Source organism: Arabidopsis lyrata (assembly GCF_000004255.2).
Source record: "Arabidopsis lyrata subsp. lyrata unplaced genomic scaffold ARALYscaffold_5, whole genome shotgun sequence".
In the NCBI taxonomy this organism is placed as follows: Eukaryota; Viridiplantae; Streptophyta; class Magnoliopsida; order Brassicales; family Brassicaceae; genus Arabidopsis; species Arabidopsis lyrata.
The window spans coordinates 18,271,213-18,295,627 of NW_003302551.1; the positions used below are offsets into that span (position 1 = coordinate 18,271,213).

The following is a 24,415-nucleotide window of genomic DNA, read 5'->3' on the forward strand; positions in this document are numbered from 1 at the left end:
AGAATAATGCTTTGTCTTTTGCACAAATAGTCTCTGTTTTTGAAACTCGCGTGTCGCAACGAAGATAAAACCGTTGAATTCAAACATCTCTGGTTCGTATTAAATGAGTTCGGTATTATCCGAGTTTAATATCTCTAGACCCAGGGAGTTCTCGTAATCAGGCCCAGTTTTTGGTCAGGGCTAATGCCCGTTTGTTAAAACCCGTAACTTTTAAGACTGGAATTAAGACAGAATACTATTATCCTCGTTGCCAAACAGACAAACAAGAAGGGCAAAGACCAAAAACAGAGAGAGAGAGAGAGAGACCATAGTCATATAACTAAAGGGAGAATCTGCTTAGAACTGAAACTAACCTTACAAAAACATAAAAACTGGTAAACGTAAGTGAGACGTAGAATACAAGCATAAAATGCCTTTTGTCTCACTTTGTTCCAGAGTAGATAGATACCACAAAATCAAAAGAGTTCAAAACTTAAAATAGCACCATAACACAAACCCATCTCATTCCTCATCATCCTCACTGTCTTTGTTCTTCTTCTTCTTATCCTTCTTTTTCTTTTTCTTCTCACTCTTCTCATCTTCTGAGTCAACAGCAGCTTCTGTGTCTTTACTCTTCTTTTTCTTCTTCTTCTCAGACTTTGGCGAAGCTACCTCTTCTTTAACCTCTTCCTTCTTATCTTTCTTCTTCTTCTTTTCCTTCTTCTCAGACCCAACTTCTTCTTCTTTCTCCTCTCCCTTATCCTTCTTCTTCTTCTTCTTAGAAGACTTCACCTTCTCTTCAGACTCGTCTCCTTCAACTTCTTTGGTTTTAGATTTCTTGGTTGATACAGGAGCAGGGCTATCACTGCTATCATCATGCTTACGCTTACGCACTTCCCCTGCTTCTCCATTCTCAGCCTCAGCCTTTATCTCCACAGGAGCAGCAGCAGCACCAGCAATAATAGCATCTCCACCGGTAGGCAAAACCACATTCCTGCTCCACTCAACCGGAGTTTTCTCATTAGGCTTCCCGTGCTTATCCAATTTCCCATCAGCAATTAGCTTCTTCTTCATCGAAGCCCTTGGTCCCAATCCCCACTTCCTTGGGTAAGTATCTCTATCCATCACCACACGTTTGATCTTAGCTACCACACCGTGATCACAAGTAGCCATCACAGATGTCGTCATCTCAGCAATCCCAACAGCAATCGCCTCACCCTTGGTCGTCATAAGAACGACTTCAGTACCAACATCAATGTCATTCTCGAATCTCAGCAACCCGGGAATCATCAACTTAGCACCATAACAGATAGCATTCACAGCAGAATCCTTGACAACAAGTCTCTTGTAACTCGTCAATATCATCTCAAGAGGCATAATCACCCTCCTAAGATAAGACTCATCCCTGGAATTGTCATACACAAACTGGGCATCCATCACATCATGCATAGTAACCATGTTATTATTCTCACCCAAAATCCCAGACCTAACCCTCCTAAGCTCCTGCATATGCCCACCAACCCCAAGAAGCAAACCCAAGTGAACACACATTGTCCTAATGTAAGTACCCGCCTCACAAGAAACCCAGAAAACAACCAAATGCCTATCAGCATCATACTCAAGCAGCTTGCTTTCATAGATTGTCCTAATCCTAAGCTGTCTTTTAACAGCAGAGATCAAAGGAGGCCTCTGAAACACAGCTCCAGTGAGCGATTCAAGAGCTCTAGCCACTTTAGCAACATCAGGGACAGCAGAGTGAAGCCGAGCAACACAAACGTACTCTTTACCCGCACCTTGCTGCGATTTCACAAGCCGAGTGGCTCGGTCAATACAGACAATGAGGTTTCCAGTGACTTTCGGGTCAAGAGTACCACTGTGACCTGTTTTCTCGACACGGAGGATACGCTTAATCCAAGCAACGACTTCGTGAGAAGAAGGGTTCGCGGGTTTATCAAGATTGATGACACCGTACCTGATATACTCTTGAAGAGGACGCTTGAGAGGAGAGTAACCGGCGCTGATTGGAGTGTAGTGACCGGTACGGACGTTGAGGAGGTCGTAGTTCTTGAGGAGGATGGGCCACTGAGAAGTGTCGATGGCGGGAGTGAAGCTCTGTGGCTTGATCATGTAGTCTCCGGTGTCGGCGGCATCGTTCTCCGTCTTGCCTTGCTTCTTCTTCTCCGAGTGTGAGATTTCGACCTCCGCCATGGCTCCGGCTGGATTAGGGTTTTGAAAAATGGAGGAGGAGGCGTGAAAAGTTGTAGCGGAGGAAGGAGACGACTGATTGGTAATTTATAAAGGACTAGGGTTTTTTAGGGTTTTAGGTGACAGTGATGACATTGGAAAGCTTGAAGGTATTCCTTATTGGGCTTGAGTTGGGTTTCTTTTGTTTTTATTGGGCTTTCATACAAGTTCAGTTCGTTTAATGCCCAAATAAAAGAGGTCCATATACGGGAGAAAAGTTTGAATGTCAACTTTTGTATAAGTGAAGACCTTTCATAGTTGAAAGTAAATGATAAAATATAAGCCTTTTATAGTAGATAATTAAGGTTCTCTTTTGATACGAAACAATTGAATGTTGTTTTGGTTAGAATTTTCACAATCGCATGACCCATGATGAAAGGTTTATATATATATAATATGATCGCTGATCATGATACAAGTCTATTATTGCGGTCTCATACTAACAAAACTGCTTATATAGTCAGAAGTATTGATTGGTCACTTTAACCTAATGAAGCATGAATAACGCCTCGTGCTAAATATATTTAGAGTCGACGTCTGTCTCTTTTGAGTAACAAGAAGACAATCCTTATATTATTAAAACCAAGTTTTTTTTTTTTTTTTTGATAACCAGTATTAAAACCAAGTTTTGACCACAGAAAAGTTAAATATGGAAGAATATAATATAGTTAGAGTATACTCTCTTTTGCCACATGCTCTAAGTTTTCGCATTAGGTAAAGTCAGCTCTCTGGCTCTCTCTCTCTCTCTTTTTGCCAATAAATAGTCGCTTAACAAACAAACAAGTTTTCTTCAAACCTAAAACTCACAAAAGAGAAAACACTTAGCTCACGTAGGAAATGGCCGGACTTCAATACAGTTTCTTCCCGACCGACTTCTTCTACCCACGAGCTTCTCCTCCGGCTACAACAAGCCTTGTAGCCACCAATCCGAAACTAGAGAAAATCCAAAAGAGAGATGGTTTAGTAGTGATTGATGAAACTCGTGCTTCTTTGTCTCTGTTTATACGTGAAAAGAAGACTAATCAGTCACAAACATGGAAGAAGAAGCCACTTTGGATCGAAGATGACATGTGATATATATTTTTGATAGATCTGGTTTTTGTCGTAGCTCTATAATAAATTAAGCTACAATTCTCATTTCTCATTTTTAATTTTGGAGTCGAGTTTTGAGTAGAGTTAGCTTTCAAGGGTATATCAGGATTGGCTGTTATTAAAGGCTGACCTTAACCCAAAAATAAAACAGAGTGTTTTCTAGATTTTAAAAAGCCTCTATGTGCTTGTGTGGATCGTGTCTTCTTGTAATTCCAGTGTCTATCATATTCAATGCAATATTATATTGGCTATGAATTTGTTCTTATCGTCTTTCTATCGTTGCCTTACCGTTTCTTGGCTATGAATTTTGGTATTAAAAAGATCATACTTAATAATACAGTGCAACATTAGATGAAGCTAGGAAGAAAAAGCAGAGGTAACTAATAAAGAGCAACTTTGCATAAAAAGGATGTTCAATTGGGTCTCCCAACCATTTACATTCCCATTGGCAAAATCCAAACAATCTAATAAGAGAAACGACGACAACACAAGTCTATTTTATGATTCAGCAGAAAAGAAACAAAAGAGAGAATAAGATGAGATCATCGGTGAACCAATTTGACAGCTTCAAGCAGAGACTTCACTCAGAAGCAAGCGTCCAAGACACAGCAACAACACAGAGCAGCAAGACTGCAAAAGCAAATCACCATTCTCAGTCAAATTAACTATACGTCAAATATATTAAAACAATAGCTCATGTAACAAAAACATGTTTTAGCCATATAACCTTACGGTAGCAAGTGAAAATATGCAAAATGACAAACCCAATCTGCTATAGTTTCTCAATGTAGGACTAAATACTATTAGGCAGATTACTCCACAAAGAGATAAAGAAAACAAACTTCTGACTAATGAAGACATATATATATGACAAAAAATGAAAAACATTGGTAGAAGAACGATATGAGATGGAGCAAATAACTTACCATCCTTCAAGCATACCAGGACTGTGATGCTGCTGCTGTTGTTGTTGGGGAGGAGGATAACCTTGCTGAGGATAGCCCTGCGGAGGATAACCTTGCTGAGGATAGGGTTGTCCCGGAGGTGGATAAGCGTCGACCTTGGGTGGATAAGCGTCTTTCGGTGGTCCTTCCGCCGGATAACCTATTCAGATCGACATATAGGTTACGGACTCAGATCCATCGAAGCAGAACACACGAATTTCGAAATCAAACTCAGATCTAAACAACAGTTTGGAGAAGTATAGTTGAAAAAACTCAAAATCTTAAACCAAAAACAAAGAGAAGTGAGATATCATAATTCATTATCAAAAGCAGAAGAGTTAGGAGCGACCTTGAGAAGGAGGAACACCAACAGCAGGAGGTTGACTCATTGTAGTCTTCTTTTTCTTCGTTACTTTGGAAGATGCAACAGAGAAAAAGTGGGGAAGAAGAGGAGAAGGAAAAGCGCGTCTTACTTGTAGCCGAATTTAGGTTTTTTCCTAACGGTTATCCTATCAATTCTAGCCACGTTTATTAGTCAACCTTTTTTTTTTTTTGGGAAGAGAATCCAGAATCAATTCCCTATAAGATATTGTTACATTTATCTTTTAACTATTAATTACATTAATTTATTTTGGAAGGATTTTTTTACTATATTTTAGATATCAATTGCATGATGTTAAGATATTAATTACATTTATTTATTTCTTCTCATATTCCACAACTTTTAAAGAAAATCAGAAAACAACAAAATATTTAATTCATTAATATATATTTTGACACGTAACCAAATTTCATATTAGATGAAACCAAAAGATTTACAACCAGAGATAAAGCTGATGAACAAATCAAGGAAAAAGGGCCAAATATTAAAAAAAGGACTCCATGTTTTCCAATGTTAACGATTCACACCCTAGTGATCACAGTGCCTTGTGGAGTTAAATTAAAACGCTACTAGAAGATCAATTGGAGAATTCACCATTTGCCATTGATGAGATGATGGAATTATGGCATAGGATCCAGTACTGTCTCAATGGCATGTGGATCCATGGCCTTGGAGGAGGGAGATCGAGCCCCAGTTTTGATGGCATTCTGGAAGAACGAGAGAAGGTAAATCATTTTGAAATGAGAGAGATAAAAGGACTCAAATTTGTGATCAAGATCATATCAATTCACCTTTTCCCACTGAGGACTCCCCGAGCTGATGTTGTCAGAGAAGAAGCTGATATTCCTGAAAATATTGTTGTATAGTGAGGCAAAAGAATCTGTCCTGCAATTTTGTTCATATAAATGTCAGCAAGATTGAATACCAAACAAAAGCATAACAAAGCATCTAGATTAACTTGTCATTTGACTTAGAAACAGCCAGAAGTTCACCTAAGGTTAAAAAATTGCTGCGAAGGTTGGAAACTATTAGATCAGGAGTATCATGTTCTTCTAGTAGACTTTTGGAGTCTGCATCTTCGAGGATATGCTCTCTATAGTGTTCCATTTCAAACCAAACACCACAAGGGAATCGTTTACGTCTGACAAGCCAAATCAAAACCTCTGCATATGGTGTTGCATGGATGACGGAGATGGCGAATTCAATCAACATACATATGGAGTTGATTGTAGTGCTCGTAATGGTGAAAAAGATGTAGAAAACTGATGTTGTTGGCAAGAGAAGTAGAAGAGGAGTGAACAGAAGAGATCCCACTACATGTTGCTTCACAGTGTAACCATAGCTGTCCAGCCTTTGACGTAGAGGATTCAATTTCCGCCCTCTGGAAGAACAAAGAAGAAGTCAATATATGGTTTAAGGAACTGAGATGAACAATAAATACTTGGAATTTTCCTTGGATTAAAGAACTTCAAAAAGAAAACGGAAAAATTATTGCATGTCTCCTGCTTTTACAATTAAGAAACCAAGAAACTGATTCACCTGAGTATTATTATCAGCTTAATGAATGAACTCAGCTAATTTTAAAACTCAAAATTTACCTGAAAAGCCTCCACAAAGCTGCTAAAGCTTGAATTTGGTGAGAATATACAAGTGTGATTCCCCAGTGAAGAGCCATTATATGAAGTGTTGCAAAAGTAATAACATCTATGACAAATGCGGCAGATACTGTGGCACCAAAAGTAATTCCAAGGATAGCAATTACTCTTATCAAATAAAAGATGAAAGAAGCCATGAAGACCCAGAGAGTAGACCATATCTGTATTACATTAAGAGATACCATGCCTAAAACTCCAGCCAATTCTGTGTTTAACTTAAAACCCGCTGGAACTCCCATCAACCACACACTACCAGACCGCAAAATACCATTCGTAAACTCCTTTGCAAAGTCGAATACAAATGAGCAGACAGATTCGGTGTTAAACAGTAGACCTAGACCAATCAAATTCCCCAAAACAAGATCAACAGCCATGGCCGACCATGTAGAATGTCTTTGCAGTGCAGCTTTCTCTGCATGTTCCACACAGGATATGGACCTTGTGAAACCCAGAAGAATTGTCATAAATCAATAATCGTGTGAAACTTAGCAGAAGAATGAGAAATGCATTGCATAAAGGTATCTGGAATTAATCTTTATTATTTCCAGAGATTCGTAAATAAGCAGTTGTTGTTAAGAAAAAAAAAATGAAGATGCAATTTTGAGCCAAGGGCAAACAGGAAAGGTTTACAAATTTAACTAAAGAAGTAAATTTGGGTATATGGTTGAACTTACATCATACCATTCTCTTCAAGGAAGATTGGCCAATATAAGATCTGACAACTGCGTATTCTGAAGTTGACCCATGTATTCTTGAGTACCCTCCTCGATGCGATGTGCACCCATGAGAAAATCGGAAAACTTGAAAGTAAATAGAAGAATTGGGCAAGGCTATAATACAGACTTGATATAGAGCCTAAAATTGTGGCGAGTAACCGCCATGTCAAAGAAGATATCCTGAAAAGCAAGGTAGAAGCAGTTGGAACTTGGAACAACTAACAACACTTGGAACAACTAACAACAAAGAAAAAACGAATTCAACAAGGCAAACAAAATATCACGAGAGCTTACAAGTAAGAAATGGAAAAGTTCTGAGAAGAAGTCTCCAGCTGCGTGGAAATCTTCTTATAGGCAATCTTGGCAGCTGAGGCGCAATTTATGGAAAGAATCACAGTTTCCTGCTTACATAAGAATGAGAGAATATTAGCAACAAGTCGAGAAAGAAACAACACAACAAAGAGAAGCATTTTGGAAACTACTAAACCATTTCATTCAGAGGTTTCCTGTTGTGAAGATCATCAACCCACTTGGGTTTCTTAAGAGGAGCTTTTGTCTGAGGAGAAGAATTCCAAAAGCTTAACGAGAAATGGTGAGAACCAAACACTGGAGTGTCATAGACTATGACCTAACATGTCCATGTTTAAGGGAGTCAAATACTGGCAGCGTGTAGGTTCAGAAAAGAATAATACAAGAGAAAGACATCATGACTTACATACGTGGACATCGCATTGAGATACAATCTCCCCATTCCAGTGTATATGATGCAATCTAGAACTTGAATGGAGTTCCATAATTCTATGCTCTGCAGAATCACGCACCATTTGAATCCAGTAATTTCTCTTAGAATCTTTCCTGAAATCCTCTAATAAGCCATCAACCCTTTGACAACCACAGCTGAGGCCACTATATTTGCAATAAGCTCCAGCCTTGCTGCACATATCTTTGTCTGTTATAATCTTTGATACGTTTCCATTAGCATTACGGCTTATATCACAACGACCAAGGAGAGTAAACGCTGCCTTATCCCGTAAAGTTGAGGGCATCTTCTCATTTGTTTCACGAAGTACGTCCTGTTGGAAATCACAAAGGAAAAAATGTCGCATACTTGCTAAAGAAAAGGGTAGGTACAACAAATTCGAAACAAGATGGAAAAAAAAGAATTATTTTTGTTGAAGTGAAGTTATTACTTGGAGCTTAGATCCGGCATTGGACAAGGAGCTTTCATCAGAGATAAAGGCCACAACAACGTCAAGACAAGAAGAGGACTGGCAAAGGAACCACCCAAACAATAGACTGTGACTCAAATCATCAGTTGTTGCGAGCTGCTTAGGCAACCAAATCCTACATTTTCTCTTCATTTGAGCTCTCTGCCACACAATTCCCAAAATGCAAAACGAAAGAGAACAACATATCAACAAGAATTGGAGACAAGCATTTGAAAATGTGAACATAATACAAGAGTCAATACCAAAAAAAGAGAGAGAGAGTAATTGATCGATCTAAGAACACGCAACTTCAATGTGAGCTAGAGAACTATGTAAGTAAAGTAAAATCAATAAAACCCCAGAAGAATACTCGCAGGAGTATCAACTACTACAAGGCAATTGACGATGGGAAAGATGAACCGAGATTCATAAAACAAATCTGAACCCTAGAAAATTCTTCAATTCAACTTAATTTCGATGCTAGTCTAATCACGAAAAGACGAACCTCGTGTTTCAGGAGAGAAGATAGTCTAGAGCCGACCCTTAGTTCAGCAACCGGAAGAAAGATACATTCCGGCGACGACATCAACGGCGACAAAGGGAAGACATGGATATTTTCACTATGGGCCGGGCTTTTCTTAATAACGAGGTTCACTGGATTAAATAAATATTAATTTAACCAACATTTTGTTCTTTATTTTTTTTTTGTTACATACAGTCATACAGTTTTAGACTTTTACTGGATTTATGATTTCTAGATTCTAATCCTAGATTAAGACTGTAGTTTAGTAATAAAAGCTAAGGATTTTTTTTTTTTTGTTAAAAATAAAAGCTAAGGATGTTAACAAATGCTTGAAGATTTCTTAGTTAAAAGTTAAAACATACAAAGACACAAAATCTTAAGTGTAGTTAGCTTATTTGATAATCCATACTAAAATCATAAAATGAATTAAAAAAAAAAAAGAATCGATGTGGCTTTAAAAATGGTTTAAAATACACAAACCAATATAAACTTTCCAAAATGACTACACTGATGAAAGCTAATCTGTAACTTGTATTGTATCGGCAGGACTAGATCTTAATCTCTCTTATATAAGTCCATACAGGTTATTATGAAACAATATCAGAGAGAAAATCTGTGCTGTCTTGTTGCTTCTTCCTCCTACGAGCATCATCAAGCTTACTAGAATGCGTTCCAAGCACTTCGGTGATGGCTTTTGGCAACCAGAAGCCAGGCCGCTCAAGAAATGGTGCACGGTCAATAACCAACGGTTCTCTCAAGGTTACATCAATCCCCTGATAAGTCCATAATGCTAGTGTTGCTGCACCTTTGAGACCAAGGGATAACCAGCCAAGACCAGCCACTGAAATGTCTATGCTTTTCACGTCCCAGCTATTTCCCGACACCTGAATCTCCTTCTCTTCCCATGTTCCCAATTCAGACGCTCTATTCTCTCCAATCGGTGGCTATACATAAAAGGAAAATGGGTTTCCTTTACATTCTGATGTTGCGGAAAAGAGGAGATGCGCAAGAGACAAGCTTTACTTACCTGAAGGCGTAAACCGGAATGGCCCTTGAATATTTCTTCGGCATTCTCTGTTTTTCCTAGATGCAATGAAACACTATGTGATGCCCATATTGTAATGTATATTGTTTCAACTGAAGCAGAAACGAGGTCTAGCCTGACCAAGCCACCAATGTGAACAGACTGTCCTGCCTGCAAATAAAAGATTCAACAAAATCAGCTTCATTCTTGGAATAAGAAATTCTTCTACTTAAAGCTGTAAAATAGTTCAAGTCAATTCTTCTTGGAACAGTTTACTGGTTGAAAGAAGCTCCAGAGTTTAGAACTTTAGAGATTAAGTCATCAATTCCAAAACCAAAAGCTTAGAAAAACTGCTTAGATATAAGTAAGAGAGAGCTTGCCTTGACTCTGTAACTCCGAGGTTGAAGCTCCTTCCTTATCTCTACCATTTTCCGCTCCTCTGGATTCAATCTCAGGGACATAAGGTAGGGATGCAAAAGGCCGGGAGTGTCATACATCTTAGCCTTTGCAGACAATATTCCACCAATTCTCAATATTCCAAGAGTTGTTCCAGGAACCGGAGCTTCCGTGAGCCTCGTGACCTTTGCACCATCTTTCTTGGATAAGGCATTAATCAAAGTAGATTTCCCCGCATTCTGAGCTCCAATAACCCACACGTTTCCTCTTGGACCAGCCAACTCTTTAATGTACGCTAACAGATTCTTAACACCAAGATCTTTGCGAGCACTAACCATATAAACCCCACTCAGCTTAGGCGCTCCTCCAGCCTTGGCACGGTGGCGCACCCATCGGTCTAACCGAGCTGGTGAAATCTGTGTAGGAAGTAAGTCTACTTTTGTTGCAACAAGCACAAGTTTTGGGAGGTTTTTGCTACCCTTAGGATCATTTTCAGCTTTTTGAAGCACTTGAAACAGAGACTTGGCTGCTCGTTTGGGAAACGAACCATCAAAGTCGACACAATCAACAACCATGACTACAACTGTAGTGCTGGAATTACTCATCGGTTTGATCAGTCTAGTTGATATCAACCTGTCAAAATCGAAATCTGGTAAGAGGTTCTCTGCAGCCTGATTCTTCACCTGGCCATAATTCCTCAAAGAATGGCAACGAGCACACACCGTCACATCATCATAATTGTCTTTCTTTGCCTCTTCTCTAGCTATCTTCTTCCTCTCTGTTTTCGAAACCCGTTTCTTCTTTTCTTTCTCCTCAGTGACATTACCATATCCAACACCAGCCGGAGCAAAACCATCCAATTCAACATCATTCACTTCCTCCTTGTCTTCCCACTCATCTGATTCCCAGTCAAACTGACTCTCACTTTCAGAGTTGCTACCTTCCATTGCATTCTTGATCTCATCATCCATTTCATCATCTTCCTCCTCCTCCTCCAACTCATCATCATCAACCATTTCAAACCCATCAAGCTCATCTTCTTCCTCCTCTTCATCAACTTCCAAGTTCTTTGCAATGACCTTTCTCTTCTGATAAAATCCAGGCAAATCGGGATCGTTGTCCTGCATAAAAATCCCACAACCTGGACAAATAATCTTCCCATACTCCTCATCTTCATCTTTTCCTTCGCTCATGATAAGATTTTTTGATTTCTTCGGAAAAATCGTCCCTTTAACACTCTCTACGCTTTGAACAACTTGTTCTTTCTTCACAGCTAAACACGTAACCAAAACTGCACATTTCTTCTTCTTCTTCTCATCACTCAAGCCTAGTGAAAAGTTGAGTACTTTCTCAGATACCCATCACGAAAACGAGAAACTTGGTCCGAATTTCAGCGAAAGGAAAAGAAAATTTACCTGAGAAAAATGGAACTTCGGGTCTGGGTATCAAACGGCTAACGCGAAAGCTTCCGTCTTCAAGCTTTGGTTTTACTCTGCAAATCGTCACTGTACTTGAAATCAAAACCACCATTTCGTTTGAGAGTGTGTCACTTCTTCTGAATTGAGATGATATCGCGCCGAAAATTTGCCGGGATAAGCAATTCCGTCGAAAGGATAGTCAGAGAGAATTAAAACGCAGCGTATTGGCTCGAACCTTACTTCTTCAATTCTTCACTCTAAACCCTACAGATAATTACGTAAATGCCCTCCTACTCAGAGGAAACGTCGACAAAGAGACAGAGCGTAAAACACTGATTACTCCGAGAATCAATTATCTAATGATCGTATAAGTTATGCAAATTCGGTTTTGTTGATTCTCTGTGTCTATGTGACTAACCTTTATGAGAATGAAGGAGAGTTAGTTACGTGGAAGACATTAGAGACTCAAATTTTAAAACAGAGTCTTAAAGGATAAGGTTATGGTCCTCGTGGAGACCCATCACGCGGACAAGAAACGAAGCTTAAACCCCGTTTGATACTTTAGTCGGAGCTCCGGTGAAAAAAATGGCGGCAAAGATTACTGGTGGAGGCTGCTCATGGCGACGCTTTGACAGGAAGAGAACACCATCTCGATTTCTGATATTCTCTGTTCGAGCCTCTAGTTCCATGGATGATATGGACACAGTCTACAAGCAATTGGGTATGTCTCTGTTGAGTTTTTAGGTGAAGCAAATTAGTAAATTTGGAACTGGGTTTAGGAAATTTGTTATTTATACAGATTAAAGTTGAGAGCTTTATGAGTTTGAAAAGTTGGTATATTTGTGAGTTTTTGAAATTTGTCTCAGGATTGTTTTCACTAAAGAAGAAGATTAAAGATGTTGTTCTTAAGGCTGAGATGTTTGCACCGGATGCTCTTGAGCTTGAAGAAGAGCAATGGATAAAGCAAGAAGAAACAATGCGTTACTATGATTTATGGGATGATCCAGCTAAATCTGATGAGATTCTTCTCAAATTAGCTGATCGAGCAAAAACAGTTGATTCTCTCAAAGACCTCAAATACAAGGTTCTTTTTGTTTACTCGTAACAAATCTTCTTGTTTTTTTTGGTTGAAAGAGATTTAGTTTTTAATTATGTGTTTTATTTAGGCAGAAGAAGCTAAGCTAATCATACAATTGGGTGAGATGGATGCTATAGATTACAGTCTCTTTGAGCAAGCTTACGATTCATCGCTCGATGTAAGCAGATCTTTGCATCACTATGAGATGTCTAAGCTTCTTACGGATCAATATGATGCTGAAGGCGCTTGTATGATTATCAAGTCTGGATCTCAAGACGCAAAATCTCAGGTCAGTTTCATCATTCTCAAGGCACTTACAGTCTCCAACTCTTTGCTTGTATCTTAGTTTCTGTATGTTCGTTCTTACACTCATTTTGAGGATTTGCAGATATGGACAGAGCAAGTTGTAAGTATGTATATCAAATGGGCAGAAAAGCTAGGCCAAAACGCGAGAGTGGCTGAGAAATGTAGCTTCTTGAGCAATAAAAGTGGTGTAAATTCAGCCACAATAGAGTTTGAATTCGACTTTGCTTATGGTTATCTCTTAGGTGAGCGAGGCGTGCACCGCCTTATCATAAGTTCCACTTCTAGTGAGGTATACATTATAAGTTGTAACTCCTCTTTCTCGTAATCAATCACTTTCTTGTCCATTTTCATGCCCCGGGAAAGAATTAAAAAGATGTTTTCTTTGCGCCAGGAATGTTCAGCGACTGTTGATATCATACCGCTATTCTTGAGAGCATCTCCTGATTTTGAAGTAAAGGAAGATGATTTGATTGTTTCGTATCCTGCAAAAGAGAACCATAAAATAGCTGAGAATATGGTTAGTATTCAACATATACCGAGTGGAATAACTGTTGAATCGTCAGGTATGATCGAGTATATTACACTTCAGTTTACTGCATTTTATGCAGATTATAATACAAGGTTTTTGATGCAGGAGAAAGAAACCGGTTTGCAAACAGGATCAAAGCGCTAAACCGGTTAAAGGCGAAGCTGCTTGTGATAGCAAAAGAGCAAAAAATTTCGGATGTAAATAAAATAAACAGCAAGAACATTTTGAAACCATGGGAAGAAACCAGGAGATATGTCTCTAAGGGTCAAAAGATGGTGGTTGATACAAAAACCGGTTTAGAGATTCTGGACCTCAAATCGGTCTTGGATGGGAACATTGGACCACTCCTTGGAGCTCATATTAGCATGAGAAGATCAATTGATGCGATTTAGGCTTAATCAATTGGTACTTTAACTGTGTTTTTTTTTTGTATCCAAAGCAACAAATGGTTGCTTATGTGTGTGTGTACATAGCCTTCTATAATTTTTTTGTCCAGAACAATATATGATATTTCTAACCATCAAATAAAGTCAGAATTGATGACTATGTGCGATTGTCAAATCCGGTTTGAGATCATTATTTTGGTTTTTGTTTTCAAATAATTTGCTGTCCACAATATCACCATGAAAACTTCAAAGTTCAAACTATCTACTTCTTTTGATAAATTTCGAAACGGTTTTACCAATTAGACCAAAACCATGAAACTCTTGTTTTAATTGTCAGAATCGAGAAAGTCATATACAGAGACCTAAAAGCTGATGCAATACTGTCGTGTCACGTTGATTACAATCTCGAGTTATTATTTTGATTAGCCTATTGTTACGAAAAAGTAAATAAATTAGGGTTTGGCAGAAAACTCTATAATATGTTGTAGAGTTTGGCAGAAACTTTAATTACTATCAAATCTCCTAAGATTAGTAAAATCTAATTTACTTTACGTAATTATTTTGTCTGTTTGCCTTAAACTTAAATGCATTTTCTCAGCTAACTTGAAATTAAAAGTTCGTTGGATTCGTATTCAAAAGTTTTTTAAAAAATTCTAATTTATTGTTTACTAAAGTTTTCTATGGGCATTTAAGTATTTTGAATTTAAAGTTATCAACTTTTGGCTACATTACAATACACAATTTTTTTTTTTGAACAAACATTATAAAACACAATTAAGATTTTGGGAAATGCTCAAAACTACATCTCTTATAATGTAACAAAAGTCGCTCGTGAGTAGACCAGTCGAAATTTGACACGTAACTTGTAAGCCGAAAAATATAAAATTAAAATACTATAACGATATATATATATATATATATATATATTAATCTAAGAATGTTTGAACTTATAAATAATTCATTGATTTATCGTGATTATTTGTCTAGTTATATCAACATTTGACATAATTTTATATAATAAATGAATTCAGTTTAGAAGAGGAAGAAAAACCTAATTAATTAATGATATGGGATATATTATTTTATTTTATCATTCTAATTTTATTGGATGTATTATCGATATATACATATATATATAATCTTCATTCCACAAAAAAAAAAGGAAATGTTTTTTTTTTGTCAATAAGAAAAAGAAAATAGTTGCCCAAAAAAAGGAAATTATATTTGTGATAAAATAGGAAGAAAATAAGAAGAAAATGCCAACAGACAAACGGCTCCGTCACCAAATTGACGAGACTCTCTCCTTTCAAACTCTTCTTTTCAGTTTCAACTTCTTCGTCTCCCTCCCACACCACACCAACTCTATATATCTTCTTCTTCTTCTTCTATGCCTCTGGCGTTTTTCTCTCATGGCGGGTCTATACTCCTCGAAGCCCACTGTGTCGTCTTCTCCTTCTTCTTCTTCTTCAACATCATCATCATCTTACTCGCGTCTTTTCTTGCTCGTGACGCTTCTTCCTCTCTCTCTCGCCTGTCTCGCCTTCGTTCTCCAATGGCGTGGCGGACTCGACGACCCGGTTACGCGTTGGTCAATAGATCATCACGAGTTTCCCGGAATGGTTACAACCCAAGAGAAACGGTCCTTGCGTCGTTCAGTTTCTGATTCGGGTTGCGTTGATCTTCTAGGTCAGAGTCGTGCCCCTTCGTTTCCTTATTTCCGGAATTGGAAATTTGATTACGACTCGGATCTGAAACCTAGGGTAAGCAAGCCCTTTCTGATCCAATTTTGGGTTTTCCTGAATTTGATTTTATTGCCATATATCGTTGATTCTTGGTACTTTGATTCCTGAAAAATCTCTGGTTACTTTTGTCTCTGGCCTGAGATTTGATTTGAATCCTGCAGGAAAACTTGTGATTATAAAAAAGATTGTGACTTTGTGCAAAAATGTGTTTTTGTTTTATGAATTTATTTATGCTAGATATGCATTACAACAAGCACTTCTGCTGGCTTAGAGCAAACACTGCCATGGATTTACTTTCACAAAGTTATTGGAGTTTCAACATTTTATCTATTTGTTGAGGGGAAGGCTGCATCTCCAAATGTGTCTCGAGTTTTGGAGACCATCCCTGTAAGCTATTGAGCTTTTGCCTGATCCATTGATTTGTTTTTCTGACTCAGTATCTTCTTATTGCTAATGCGTTTTGTTTTGCAGGGTGTAAAAGTTATACACAGGACAAAAGAGTTGGAAGAAAAACAGGCTAAAAGGTATTTCTCTGGTCTGCATCTTTGTGGATATTGGTAATAATAGATCTGCTGTGACTTCATTGAAATTTTGTTCCTTTCCTTTAGATCTAAAAATCCACCAATGTGTTTTTCAACAGCCGGATTTGGAATGAGACTTGGCTGTCGAGCTTCTTCTACAAACCGTGTAACTATGAATTATTCGTGAAACAGTCCTTGAACATGGAAATGGCAATCACCATGGCTCAGGTATCTCTTACATTTTCCATAGTTGTTGCATACGGTTTGTGGTAATAGCACTAGATAAAGTAAAAAAGCCAACTGTCTCTTAGACTCTCACGCCATTTTATGCGGTGTATTTAGGATGCTGGTATGGAATGGATAATTCATCTTGACACCGATGAGCTTATACATCCTTCTGGAACCCATGAATATTCTTTACGGAAGTTGCTGGGAAATATTTCTGCAGACGTGGATATAGTTATCTTTCCAAATTATGTGAGTCTTACAGGAGTTAGGATTTCATTTTTTTCTGAAAAATGCTTCTTCTGGCTTCATCAGCATTGTCTGTGTTTCAGGAGAGCAGCGTTGAGCGAGATGATATCAGGGAACCTTTTAGCGAGGTATAAAAATTATCATCTGAAGCTATTTTTCTCACATGAGAAATTGATCACATGATTGTTTACCTACCATAGGTACATTATTATCTTTATAGATCATTAGATCTAAAACCTACTTCTTTATTTGCTGTACATTCATTTTATTGTAGGTATCAATGTTCAAGAAGAATTATGACCATCTTCTGAGAGATGTCTACTTTGGAAACTATAAAGACGCCACTCGTGGAAATCCAAACTATTTCCTAACCTATGGAAATGGGAAAGCTGCTGCCCGTGTTCAGGACCATCTTCGTCCCAATGGTGCTCATCGATGGCACAACTACAGAAAGAGTCCAAAGTATGCTCTTTTCTCGTTAAATTGTATATCCTTTGACTCTTTGTATTTGGCATCGCTTCCCCATGTTTATCATATGTTAGATTCTAGTGCGGTTTATTCAATAGAAGCTTATAGTTGGACATGGATGAGCCTGAGGCTGTCAATATCAACTGTTTTGGGTTGCTGACTATTTTTTGGCTGATTCATGTCATATTTTTTACAGTGAGGTCAAACTAGAAGAAGCTGCCGTGCTGCACTACACTTATCCCAGATTTTCAGATCTTACTTCAAGACGTGATCGTTGTGGCTGTAAGCCCACTAAAGTGGATGTCAAGAGATGTTTCATGCTGGAGTTTGACAGAGCTGTGAGTGGAGATTTATATTTTTTCCTTTCTATTTCCTGCATCTTATTCCAAATATATAGTCACAGCTCTTGGCCATCACATGTAGGCATTTATTATTGCTTCAACCGCGAGTTCAGAGGAAATGCTTCAATGGTATCAATATAGATTTAAATATAATCACTGCTCTTCATCTCATTTTCCCCTGCTGCAATCTAACAAGCTTCACTAATACAGGTACAGAGAGCATGTTGTGTGGACTGATGAAAAATTGAAGTTGAAACTCCTTAGGAAGGGAATTCTGACCCGCATTTATGCTCCCATGGTTAGTTCCACAAACCCAAACCATGTTCTTTATTTGACATGAACGATCAGTGTTTGGTTTTCCACAAGCTATCATCTCTTACAGGTTATAATCCAAGAGCTAAGAGAAGCGGGTGTTTTTAGCTCTGTGGTAATCGCAGCTCACATGTCTCTCTCGAACAACCCTTCAACTGCTGATTCAACATCAGGCATTACCCGAGAATCATCTGAGGCAACTGGTAGGAGGAGGGTGTTGGAGTTCCATCTTGATTTTTGACGATGAATCTCAAGCATCAGCAGTACCACCTCAATCGCCTCCAGACTTGGAAGCAACCCAGATGGAACATTAATCTGAAATCTGAAAAGTGTTTACAAAGATTGGGATTTTTAGAATGATTAATGAACAGTTTTTGAACCTGAGCTCTGGTGTACATTTAGGAAAGATTTCGTTTAGGTTATACACACAGATGATTCTACAGATGAAGAGGAATATCATATAGCAGGCTAGTATCATATGTACCATGCAAAATACTTGATCATGTTGATGATTCTATAACTTCAAATACAATTTCATTGCCTTCCTGATCTGACTACTGGTTTTCTTTTGTGCTTTATTATCTTCATGTATCTCTAACTTCCTTTATTCAGGTCTATAGTTTTCCTGAAATGTGAAGTTTGGTTTCTGAACATCTTTAGCTTCTTATGGGTTCTGACTTCTGAGTAACTCAGCTGATGTTTCGAGTCCCAGTGTTTACAGCTTCATCTTGACTTAAACCTCACAGGAACTTAATGTTTCACAGCGAGAAAAGGAGCAACAATCTAGAAGAAGAGAAGTTAAGTCAAATTAGTAGCAGCCATCAACTTAGAGAAGGTTGTAGTTGATAAGTTTCACTTGTTCTAGTTATTTACTTGCGTTTAGTTTGGGTCTGAATCCTTTGATGGCTTTTTCCTTGTGTCAATGTTTTGGTATGTGTTTGAAGGCAGTGATGGTCATGGTGATAGGGGATGATGTGGGAAACTGTTGAAGATGATGATCATTATCAGGAAGTTGAGGCAGCAACACTAATGATCTCAACATTTGCTTCATTCACATCTGATGGGAAACACATTATCTCAACAATAGAAGACTCAGGCGTTTATGTTTGGGACTAACAAAAAGGCATCTTCTCAGAAACCAAAAACCATCAGATCTTATGTGGGATTACTCTCACAAAATGTGTCTTGCCTTGGCTAGGCCAGGGGAAGGAGGACAGTTTCATATCAGATTTGGGAAAAAAATGTTCCTGGCTCCCATGGACTATTTCTCTCCAATGAAAAGAGCAACAACAACGTGCCCAGAAGAGAAGCTTGGAGTAGTAGCAGGTGCGGCTGCAGCAGCGGTTTCAGCTACAGTCAGCAGCAGATCCATGTATGTTGTGGCTCTTAAGGAGTGTGTGCCAGAATGTTAATGGCTCTTCGCCTCACCTGTGGGGGCTTGTGATTGTGACAGCAACTTGGGACGGTAGGATCAGAGTGTTCCATAACTGCGTGTTACCAATTCGGGTCTAAAGACTCAAGCAGCTCGTGTAGATTTTAGAGTCTTGGCAGTGTTACTGCAGCATTCTTGGTGTTTGTTTTTGGTACTTGTATAGTATAACATATATTGTGTGTAGTACACTGGTTGTGAAAATACCGCTCTGATTTGAATTTGTCAACATATAAGAAAGCGATTTACCCGAGCCAGAGTTGAAGTCCTCTCGGATTGAAGACATAGAAAACCATACAAATTGCACAAAAAAACAATCCACTTAACAATCCAAATGCACCAAAGATAACTTAGTCGACCATCAAACATTATACATTAATACTTAGATAATCAAAGTTTGTGCACACATATGTTATTTATTGAAGCTGAAGACATTTAGAAAACCGCAAACACACAAATTTGCACAAAAACCAGTCCGCCAAGCCAAGCAAACGCCATGGTTTTTGTAAGCCTTGCGTCGTCAAAGTTTAGATATCGGCCATGGCTTGTGAACGCTTAAACGCCGTAACAGAAGTTTCACAATCAGACTCAGGAGTTTCACAATCAGAGTCATACCCTTTTTGGGTATACTTTCTGATGGCTGATTCTATGGATCTTGTTTTGCAAAGACGATGAGCCAAGCCAACACCATCGTTTGTGTAAGCACAGCGCCCCCGCCATGTGCGCCGTGATTTGCGAATTAAACGCCGAATTAAACGCCGAATTAAACGCCGTGACAGAAGCTTGCTACTCAGACTCGTATCCTTTTTTGGAATAATCTCTGAGCTCTGCTTTTCTGGAATAATCTCTGAGCTCTGCTTTTCTGGAATAATCTCTGAGCTCTGCTTTTCTGGAATAATCTCTGAGCTCTGATTCCAACCGTCGAGAATGAAGCATCCCGTAAGCTCATTGAATCTTCTTCTAACTACAGCAATGCGATCAAATTTCTGACCACAGCGAGCCACACAAGAGTCAATGTACCTTATGTAGACAGTTGCATTTTTGGCAGTGAGAGAGGACTCACTCGGTGGCTCCATAGTTTCTATGGCTACATTCACAATCTTCAAGTGGGAAAGATCATGATCCTTGCTGGTCCAATCAGATCTGGCAACAGAAAGTTCCAAATACAGACGAATCCAGTCATTGTCTTCCAGCTCTGATTCATCCACCAAGTAAAATCGGTTTTCGTTTTCGAAAGGATTCTCCTGCGGGAACTCAGGCAAGCTACCCATGGGACAGAATCTTCTTCCAGACGAATCTGTAGCTTTAGGGCCTAAATATAAAATGATGGATGAATTAGTAGTTGTAATAATGTATGTATACAAAAAAAATGAACCACAAGCAAGTAAGTCAAGTAATTACCTCGACGAGGTCTAGCAATAAAGGAGGTCAAAGCAAACTTGCCACAACATTCTTCATTAACGTTAGTCTGAAAATGAACAAGTTTTCCACTAGATGGATCCATTGCAACCAAAGTAATGTAGTAAGAGGCAGCAAGAGTCAGAGTCATGTTGTATCTCTTAACGTGAGAGATATCTAAGTTTGTCCCCTGATGATCGATCATCAGGAAAAGAAACTGAATAAGAGAAGGAGTGAATAAAGAAAGGAAGACAAGAGTTTTGAATGATTGTAACAAACCTACCTCAAGCAAATTGTAACGATGAAGGCCCATCCAAGCATAGAGGAATACTAAGCCACAACAAGGTGACTTTTGACTACAGTTCTTTCTCCTAAATCCAATACAACTCCCGACGTCGAACACCTAATCATTAAGATCCATCCATGATCAATCTCTTAAATCCCCTAATCGAAAAATCCAATCTCTTATATAAAAAGAAGATGAAAGGGAAAATTACCCCATATTTCTCCAAGGATTCCCTAGTGCCCTTCACCGCACGTTCATGAGCCTTCCTACCAAATTCGGTACCTTGAAACCGCAGAAACATTGTCTCTGGATCCAAATTTCGTCGGATGCTCTTTGTGGTCGATTTTAGGTTTTCTTGTGCCACACGACTGATTGATCCGGCTGACTCACTTCTGGGCTCCTGTTGGGCTTCACAACCCTTACTTAATGCCCTTTCCTTTTATTGTTGCAATCTTTTATCTCTTTCTTTTTTTCGGAACATCTTTAGCTTCTTATCATCTTAAGGGTTCTGCTTCTGGAGCAACAACCTTATGGTCGATGCTCTTTGTCCAGCATTATCCTGAAGAACAAATTTATCACTACTTTAGAATAAAATATCATTAGCTTATACAATTTGGATTTCGCCAAACTATACGTATGATTTACTCTTACTGCATTCTTTAATCTTGTTAACTTCTTTCTTACACTTTGATTAAAAAAAAAAAAAGATATTAGTAATTGAGCAATTTCACATGAATCCCATAGTTTATAAACTTTTTTGGCCTTAATTTTTTCCTTCTTTTTCACATGAAAAATAATTCTGAGGGGTGATACGGTGTCGTATTGTTTTAAAGTGGCAAGTTGTAATTGAATGCCTAGAGAGACTTGAAGCTTCAGCGAAAAGTCGAAGCAGCAAATCCAGAGGCGGGGAACCAAAGTAGCCAACGGATCCGTCATGGCAGCTCGTAAGAGAGCTTCTTCAGTCACTAAATCAGCGAAAACAGCTCCATCTGAACAGGCATCGTCCCCGACGGAGCTGAAGACTGTAGTTTCCGGCGAGGATTTCCGTCTCGCGCCGCCCAAATTGGGCGTGATCTTTGTGATCTCTTCGCTTCTGTGTTCGCTTTATCTCTACCTTCTCTGTTTCCACTATAATGTTGACAATGAGCTCAAGCGTCCGATCCTCATTAACGCTGGGCTTAGTTTGGTTGGGTTCTTTGTCACACTCAAATTGATTCCTGTAGCTGCTAGATACGTTCTGAGGCGTAACATGTTTGGTTTTGATATTAACAAAAGAGGCACTCCTCAAGGAGAAGTTAAAGTGTATGTCTTTCCTTCTTCGATTTGTCTCATTTCTTATTTAGGTTTCAAATTAGTATTAGTGTTCATCTTTTTGCTTGAAATGGATGTCTCTTAGATTTGATTTTTGTGGTGGAGGAAAACTATGAGCTGTCTCATTTTCTGATTGATGTTCCATGATGTTTAGGTTTGATTTGATCTCAGGGGAGATCTGAGTTCTGCTTTTGTGGTCGGCTTAAAGTGTTTTAATGTGCTTATTTTCTGCAATCTTATTTCTTTGTAGGCCTGAGTCATTGGGAATTGTTGTCGGTATTGTCTTCTTGATAGTGGCGATAGTATTTCAGTTCTTTAATTTCACTGAAGATTCGGTGGTAAGTGTTCTCAAAAGCTCAAGCTTGATCATTCTTTTTAAGTGAACTTGGCAGCTCTTGGCTCATTTACTTTGAACGCAATTCATCAATCTGGCTAAATGACTCGGTGCAGTGGCTTGTGGAGTATAATGCAGCACTGGCGTCTATTTGCTTCATGATTTTGCTTGGATTTGTAGATGACGTCCTTGATGTGCCTTGGAGAGTGTAGGTGCAGTTCTCATTTTGTTGGGTTAAATTCATGCTTTAGTTTTGTTCACTTATTAATTCTTGTTAATTCAATTTGCAGGAAACTTCTCTTGCCATCTTTTGCAACCCTTCCATTGTTGATGGCTTATGCTGGACATACAACTATCGTCATACCGAAACCTCTTGTTTCTTATATTGGCTTGGAAGTGTTTGATCTAGGTACAATTCTTCTTGTATATAGTGTTAAACCATCAGTAGCTGTTTTCAAATTGATTTCCTTAATTGTATTTTTATCTTGGCAGGACGAATATATAAGTTATATATGGCGCTACTAGCTGTCTTTTGCACAAATTCTATAAACATTCATGCTGGTTTGAATGGCCTAGAAATCGGTCAAACCGTAGTTATTGCAGCTGCTGTAAGTTCTGCACTCAAAATGCGTTGGAATGCTTCATTTTTTGCCCATTTTTCCTTCCATTGGTTTCTCTTAGGTAAAGATATGATGTATCTCAGTAACTTGTAGATTCTGATACACAACATTATGCAAATCGGAGTATCTGTTGATACTGAGTATCATCAAGCTCATGCCTTCTCAATCTATCTTACTCAGCCATTGATGGCAACATCCTTGGCAATGCTTGCCTACAATTGGTAATATTTTGATCTTTCGAGTCCTTTTCTCTTAAATCTATCAGGTAAACAAGCAAAGCAGAATGCTTTCTCTAACCGCATTCATGTGTTGTTAGGTACCCTTCTGCAGTTTTTGTTGGAGACACTTACACAGTCTTTGCTGGAATGACAATGGCAGTTGTTGGCATTCTCGGTCACTTCAGGTGTACTTCCAACCACACCGTCCTTACTTCCCTCTACTTAGATTCATTATTTACATTTAACTAATATGTGAGTCTTCAATAAACTAACTCCTGAAAATTTGCTTTTGCAGTGAAACCCTCTTAATCTTTTTTCTTCCTCAAGTGTTGAACTTTCTATTGTCGCTTCCGCAGGTTTGATTGCCTTTCTCCCTTTCTGTTACTTTCCAAATTCATGTCAAAGCATCTAATTTGCTATAGTGTAACTCTTCAGCTTGCTGGCATTGTGAAATGTCCACGACATCGTCTCCCCAAGTAAGCTATTTTTTGTATTATTCACATGAAAGGAAAGCCAACAAGTCAACAACGCATGACTCTTCGTCTTTCTTTTTCGAACCAGGTTTGATCCTGCTACGGGGCTATTAACAGGAACAAAAGATGGGACACTCGTGAACGTCTACCTGAGGATTTTTGGTAGGAAATCAGAAAAGTCTCTTTGTATCCATCTTCTTGTTTTCCAGGTAAACTTGTTAATGCCCATATTATCTCTAGATACAAGTTGGTTAGTTATGAAAGAGAAATCACAAATTTGGTGTTTATGTATATTCTATTGCAGGCTCTAGCTTGCGCCTTTTGTTTCATGCTTAGGCATTTTCTAGCTGGTTGGTACAAATAAATCTCTGCAACATGAAGAAACTCTAAACGTGTTCCTCGTTTCATCTCCCTCTCTGACTTCACAAATCACACACACAGAACTTGTTTTGCTTCATGTCCAATCTATAAACATCATCATTTTAGTTCACTTATATAGAGAGTTTTCATCTAAAGGCGAGTGTATCTCCACAATATCAAGCCAATGAAATGAATCAGAACCATCTGTCTTGGAATGTTGTCACTACAGCGAGTTAGATCCGTACACT

The 24,415-nt window shown here is 38.5% G+C and overlaps 8 protein-coding genes across 10 annotated transcripts; 3 read left to right on the top strand and 5 right to left on the bottom strand.

The window, feature by feature from the left end:
• Positions 1–222: 222 nt before the first annotated feature.
• On the bottom strand, positions 223–2,303 carry LOC9314202 (H/ACA ribonucleoprotein complex subunit 4). The gene has a single exon (XM_002878088.2). It carries the CDS (start codon positions 2,185–2,187, stop codon positions 502–504), a length of 1,686 nt encoding a protein of 561 aa, XP_002878134.1. The 5' UTR covers positions 2,188–2,303; the 3' UTR covers positions 223–501.
• A 1,389-nt stretch (positions 2,304–3,692) lies between these two features.
• On the bottom strand, positions 3,693–4,744 carry LOC9312469 (cysteine-rich and transmembrane domain-containing protein B; the record flags this gene model as incomplete). Its single annotated transcript, XM_002878089.2, has 3 exons — positions 3,693–3,945; positions 4,242–4,419; positions 4,609–4,744. Coding segments are annotated over 3 exons (360 nt in total), but the record flags the coding sequence as incomplete, so codon positions are not given.
• A 247-nt stretch (positions 4,745–4,991) lies between these two features.
• On the bottom strand, positions 4,992–8,936 carry LOC9314204 (N-acetylglucosaminyl-phosphatidylinositol biosynthetic protein gpi1). 3 transcript variants are annotated; one of them, XM_021024531.1, is made up of 10 exons: positions 8,726–8,936; positions 8,203–8,382; positions 7,732–8,085; positions 7,500–7,640; positions 7,307–7,413; positions 6,971–7,192; positions 6,240–6,734; positions 5,634–6,022; positions 5,433–5,521; positions 4,992–5,348 (listed from the first exon to the last, which is right to left on the bottom strand). In XM_021024531.1, exons 1-10 carry the CDS (start codon positions 8,804–8,806, stop codon positions 5,262–5,264), a joined length of 2,145 nt encoding a protein of 714 aa, XP_020880190.1. In that variant the 5' UTR covers positions 8,807–8,936; the 3' UTR covers positions 4,992–5,261. The 3 variants fall into 3 exon arrangements, with proteins under 3 accessions (XP_020880190.1, XP_020880189.1, XP_020880191.1); XM_021024530.1 differs by having other exon boundaries at positions 5,433–5,526; positions 8,726–8,933; XM_021024532.1 differs by having other exon boundaries at positions 5,197–5,348; positions 5,433–5,526; positions 7,728–8,085; positions 8,726–8,916.
• Positions 8,937–9,061: 125 nt separating this feature from the next.
• Positions 9,062–11,781, bottom strand: LOC9314205 (GTP-binding protein BRASSINAZOLE INSENSITIVE PALE GREEN 2, chloroplastic). The gene is made up of 4 exons (XM_021024533.1): positions 11,579–11,781; positions 10,148–11,490; positions 9,771–9,938; positions 9,062–9,687 (listed from the first exon to the last, which is right to left on the bottom strand). Exons 1-4 carry the CDS (start codon positions 11,691–11,693, stop codon positions 9,331–9,333), a joined length of 1,983 nt encoding a protein of 660 aa, XP_020880192.1. The 5' UTR covers positions 11,694–11,781; the 3' UTR covers positions 9,062–9,330.
• Positions 11,782–11,800: 19 nt separating this feature from the next.
• LOC9314206 (peptide chain release factor PrfB3, chloroplastic) lies at positions 11,801–14,040 on the top strand. Its single transcript, XM_021024534.1, has 6 exons — positions 11,801–12,302; positions 12,448–12,665; positions 12,748–12,948; positions 13,048–13,254; positions 13,357–13,528; positions 13,600–14,040. Exons 1-6 carry the CDS (start codon positions 12,167–12,169, stop codon positions 13,884–13,886), a joined length of 1,221 nt encoding a protein of 406 aa, XP_020880193.1. The 5' UTR covers positions 11,801–12,166; the 3' UTR covers positions 13,887–14,040.
• A 1,080-nt stretch (positions 14,041–15,120) lies between these two features.
• Positions 15,121–18,296, top strand: LOC9312470 (glycosyltransferase-like At3g57200). Its single transcript, XM_002876356.2, has 11 exons — positions 15,121–15,640; positions 15,860–16,009; positions 16,094–16,146; positions 16,263–16,371; positions 16,486–16,620; positions 16,701–16,745; positions 16,892–17,079; positions 17,282–17,423; positions 17,509–17,555; positions 17,637–17,724; positions 17,809–18,296. Exons 1-11 carry the CDS (start codon positions 15,137–15,139, stop codon positions 17,977–17,979), a joined length of 1,632 nt encoding a protein of 543 aa, XP_002876402.2. The 5' UTR covers positions 15,121–15,136; the 3' UTR covers positions 17,980–18,296.
• A 1,198-nt stretch (positions 18,297–19,494) lies between these two features.
• On the bottom strand, positions 19,495–21,516 carry LOC9312471 (UPF0725 protein EMB2204). Its single transcript, XM_002878092.2, has 4 exons — positions 21,063–21,516; positions 20,849–20,968; positions 20,569–20,755; positions 19,495–20,479 (listed from the first exon to the last, which is right to left on the bottom strand). Exons 1-4 carry the CDS (start codon positions 21,150–21,152, stop codon positions 19,695–19,697), a joined length of 1,182 nt encoding a protein of 393 aa, XP_002878138.2. The 5' UTR covers positions 21,153–21,516; the 3' UTR covers positions 19,495–19,694.
• Positions 21,517–21,656: 140 nt separating this feature from the next.
• On the top strand, positions 21,657–24,390 carry LOC9314207 (UDP-N-acetylglucosamine--dolichyl-phosphate N-acetylglucosaminephosphotransferase). Its single transcript, XM_002876357.2, has 11 exons — positions 21,657–22,153; positions 22,413–22,500; positions 22,613–22,704; positions 22,787–22,905; positions 22,989–23,104; positions 23,210–23,337; positions 23,433–23,519; positions 23,630–23,690; positions 23,770–23,810; positions 23,896–24,016; positions 24,112–24,390. The coding sequence occupies exons 1-11, from the start codon at positions 21,786–21,788 to the stop codon at positions 24,169–24,171; spliced, it is 1,281 nt and encodes a 426-aa protein (XP_002876403.1). The 5' UTR covers positions 21,657–21,785; the 3' UTR covers positions 24,172–24,390.
• The last annotated feature ends 25 nt before the right edge of the window (positions 24,391–24,415 follow it).

Excerpts from the sequence above, each read along its gene's own strand:
- LOC9314202 (XM_002878088.2), bottom strand. The coding sequence starts at position 2,187 with ATGGCGGAGGTCGAAATCTCACACTCGGAGAAGAAGAAGCAAGGCAAG.
- LOC9314204 (XM_021024530.1), bottom strand. The coding sequence starts at position 8,806 with ATGTCGTCGCCGGAATGTATCTTTCTTCCGGTTGCTGAACTAAGGGTC. Across the intron at positions 8,086-8,202 it reads ATGCCGGATCTAAGCTCCAA|GACGTACTTCGTGAAACAAA; the intron begins GTAATAACTTCA and ends GATTTCCAACAG. Across the intron at positions 7,414-7,499 it reads GGAAACCTCTGAATGAAATG|GAAACTGTGATTCTTTCCAT; the intron begins GTTTAGTAGTTT and ends TTATGTAAGCAG.
- LOC9314205 (XM_021024533.1), bottom strand. The coding sequence starts at position 11,693 with ATGGTGGTTTTGATTTCAAGTACAGTGACGATTTGCAGAGTAAAACCA. Across the intron at positions 11,491-11,578 it reads CGAAGTTCCATTTTTCTCAG|GCTTGAGTGATGAGAAGAAG; the intron begins GTAAATTTTCTT and ends ACTTTTCACTAG. Across the intron at positions 9,939-10,147 it reads CTCGGAGTTACAGAGTCAAG|GCAGGACAGTCTGTTCACAT; the intron begins GCAAGCTCTCTC and ends TTTTATTTGCAG.
- LOC9314206 (XM_021024534.1), top strand. The coding sequence starts at position 12,167 with ATGGCGGCAAAGATTACTGGTGGAGGCTGCTCATGGCGACGCTTTGAC. Across the intron at positions 12,666-12,747 it reads TCAAAGACCTCAAATACAAG|GCAGAAGAAGCTAAGCTAAT; the intron begins GTTCTTTTTGTT and ends TGTTTTATTTAG. Across the intron at positions 13,255-13,356 it reads TAAGTTCCACTTCTAGTGAG|GAATGTTCAGCGACTGTTGA; the intron begins GTATACATTATA and ends TCTTTGCGCCAG.
- LOC9312470 (XM_002876356.2), top strand. The coding sequence starts at position 15,137 with ATGCCAACAGACAAACGGCTCCGTCACCAAATTGACGAGACTCTCTCC. Across the intron at positions 15,641-15,859 it reads ACTCGGATCTGAAACCTAGG|ATATGCATTACAACAAGCAC; the intron begins GTAAGCAAGCCC and ends TATTTATGCTAG. Across the intron at positions 17,080-17,281 it reads AACTACAGAAAGAGTCCAAA|TGAGGTCAAACTAGAAGAAG; the intron begins GTATGCTCTTTT and ends TATTTTTTACAG.
- LOC9312471 (XM_002878092.2), bottom strand. The coding sequence starts at position 21,152 with ATGTTTCTGCGGTTTCAAGGTACCGAATTTGGTAGGAAGGCTCATGAA. Across the intron at positions 20,969-21,062 it reads AATCCTTGGAGAAATATGGG|GTGTTCGACGTCGGGAGTTG; the intron begins GTAATTTTCCCT and ends CTTAATGATTAG. Across the intron at positions 20,480-20,568 it reads TATTGCTAGACCTCGTCGAG|GCCCTAAAGCTACAGATTCG; the intron begins GTAATTACTTGA and ends TTTTATATTTAG.
- LOC9314207 (XM_002876357.2), top strand. The coding sequence starts at position 21,786 with ATGGCAGCTCGTAAGAGAGCTTCTTCAGTCACTAAATCAGCGAAAACA. Across the intron at positions 23,338-23,432 it reads GCAATGCTTGCCTACAATTG|GTACCCTTCTGCAGTTTTTG; the intron begins GTAATATTTTGA and ends ATGTGTTGTTAG. Across the intron at positions 23,811-23,895 it reads CCACGACATCGTCTCCCCAA|GTTTGATCCTGCTACGGGGC; the intron begins GTAAGCTATTTT and ends TTTTCGAACCAG.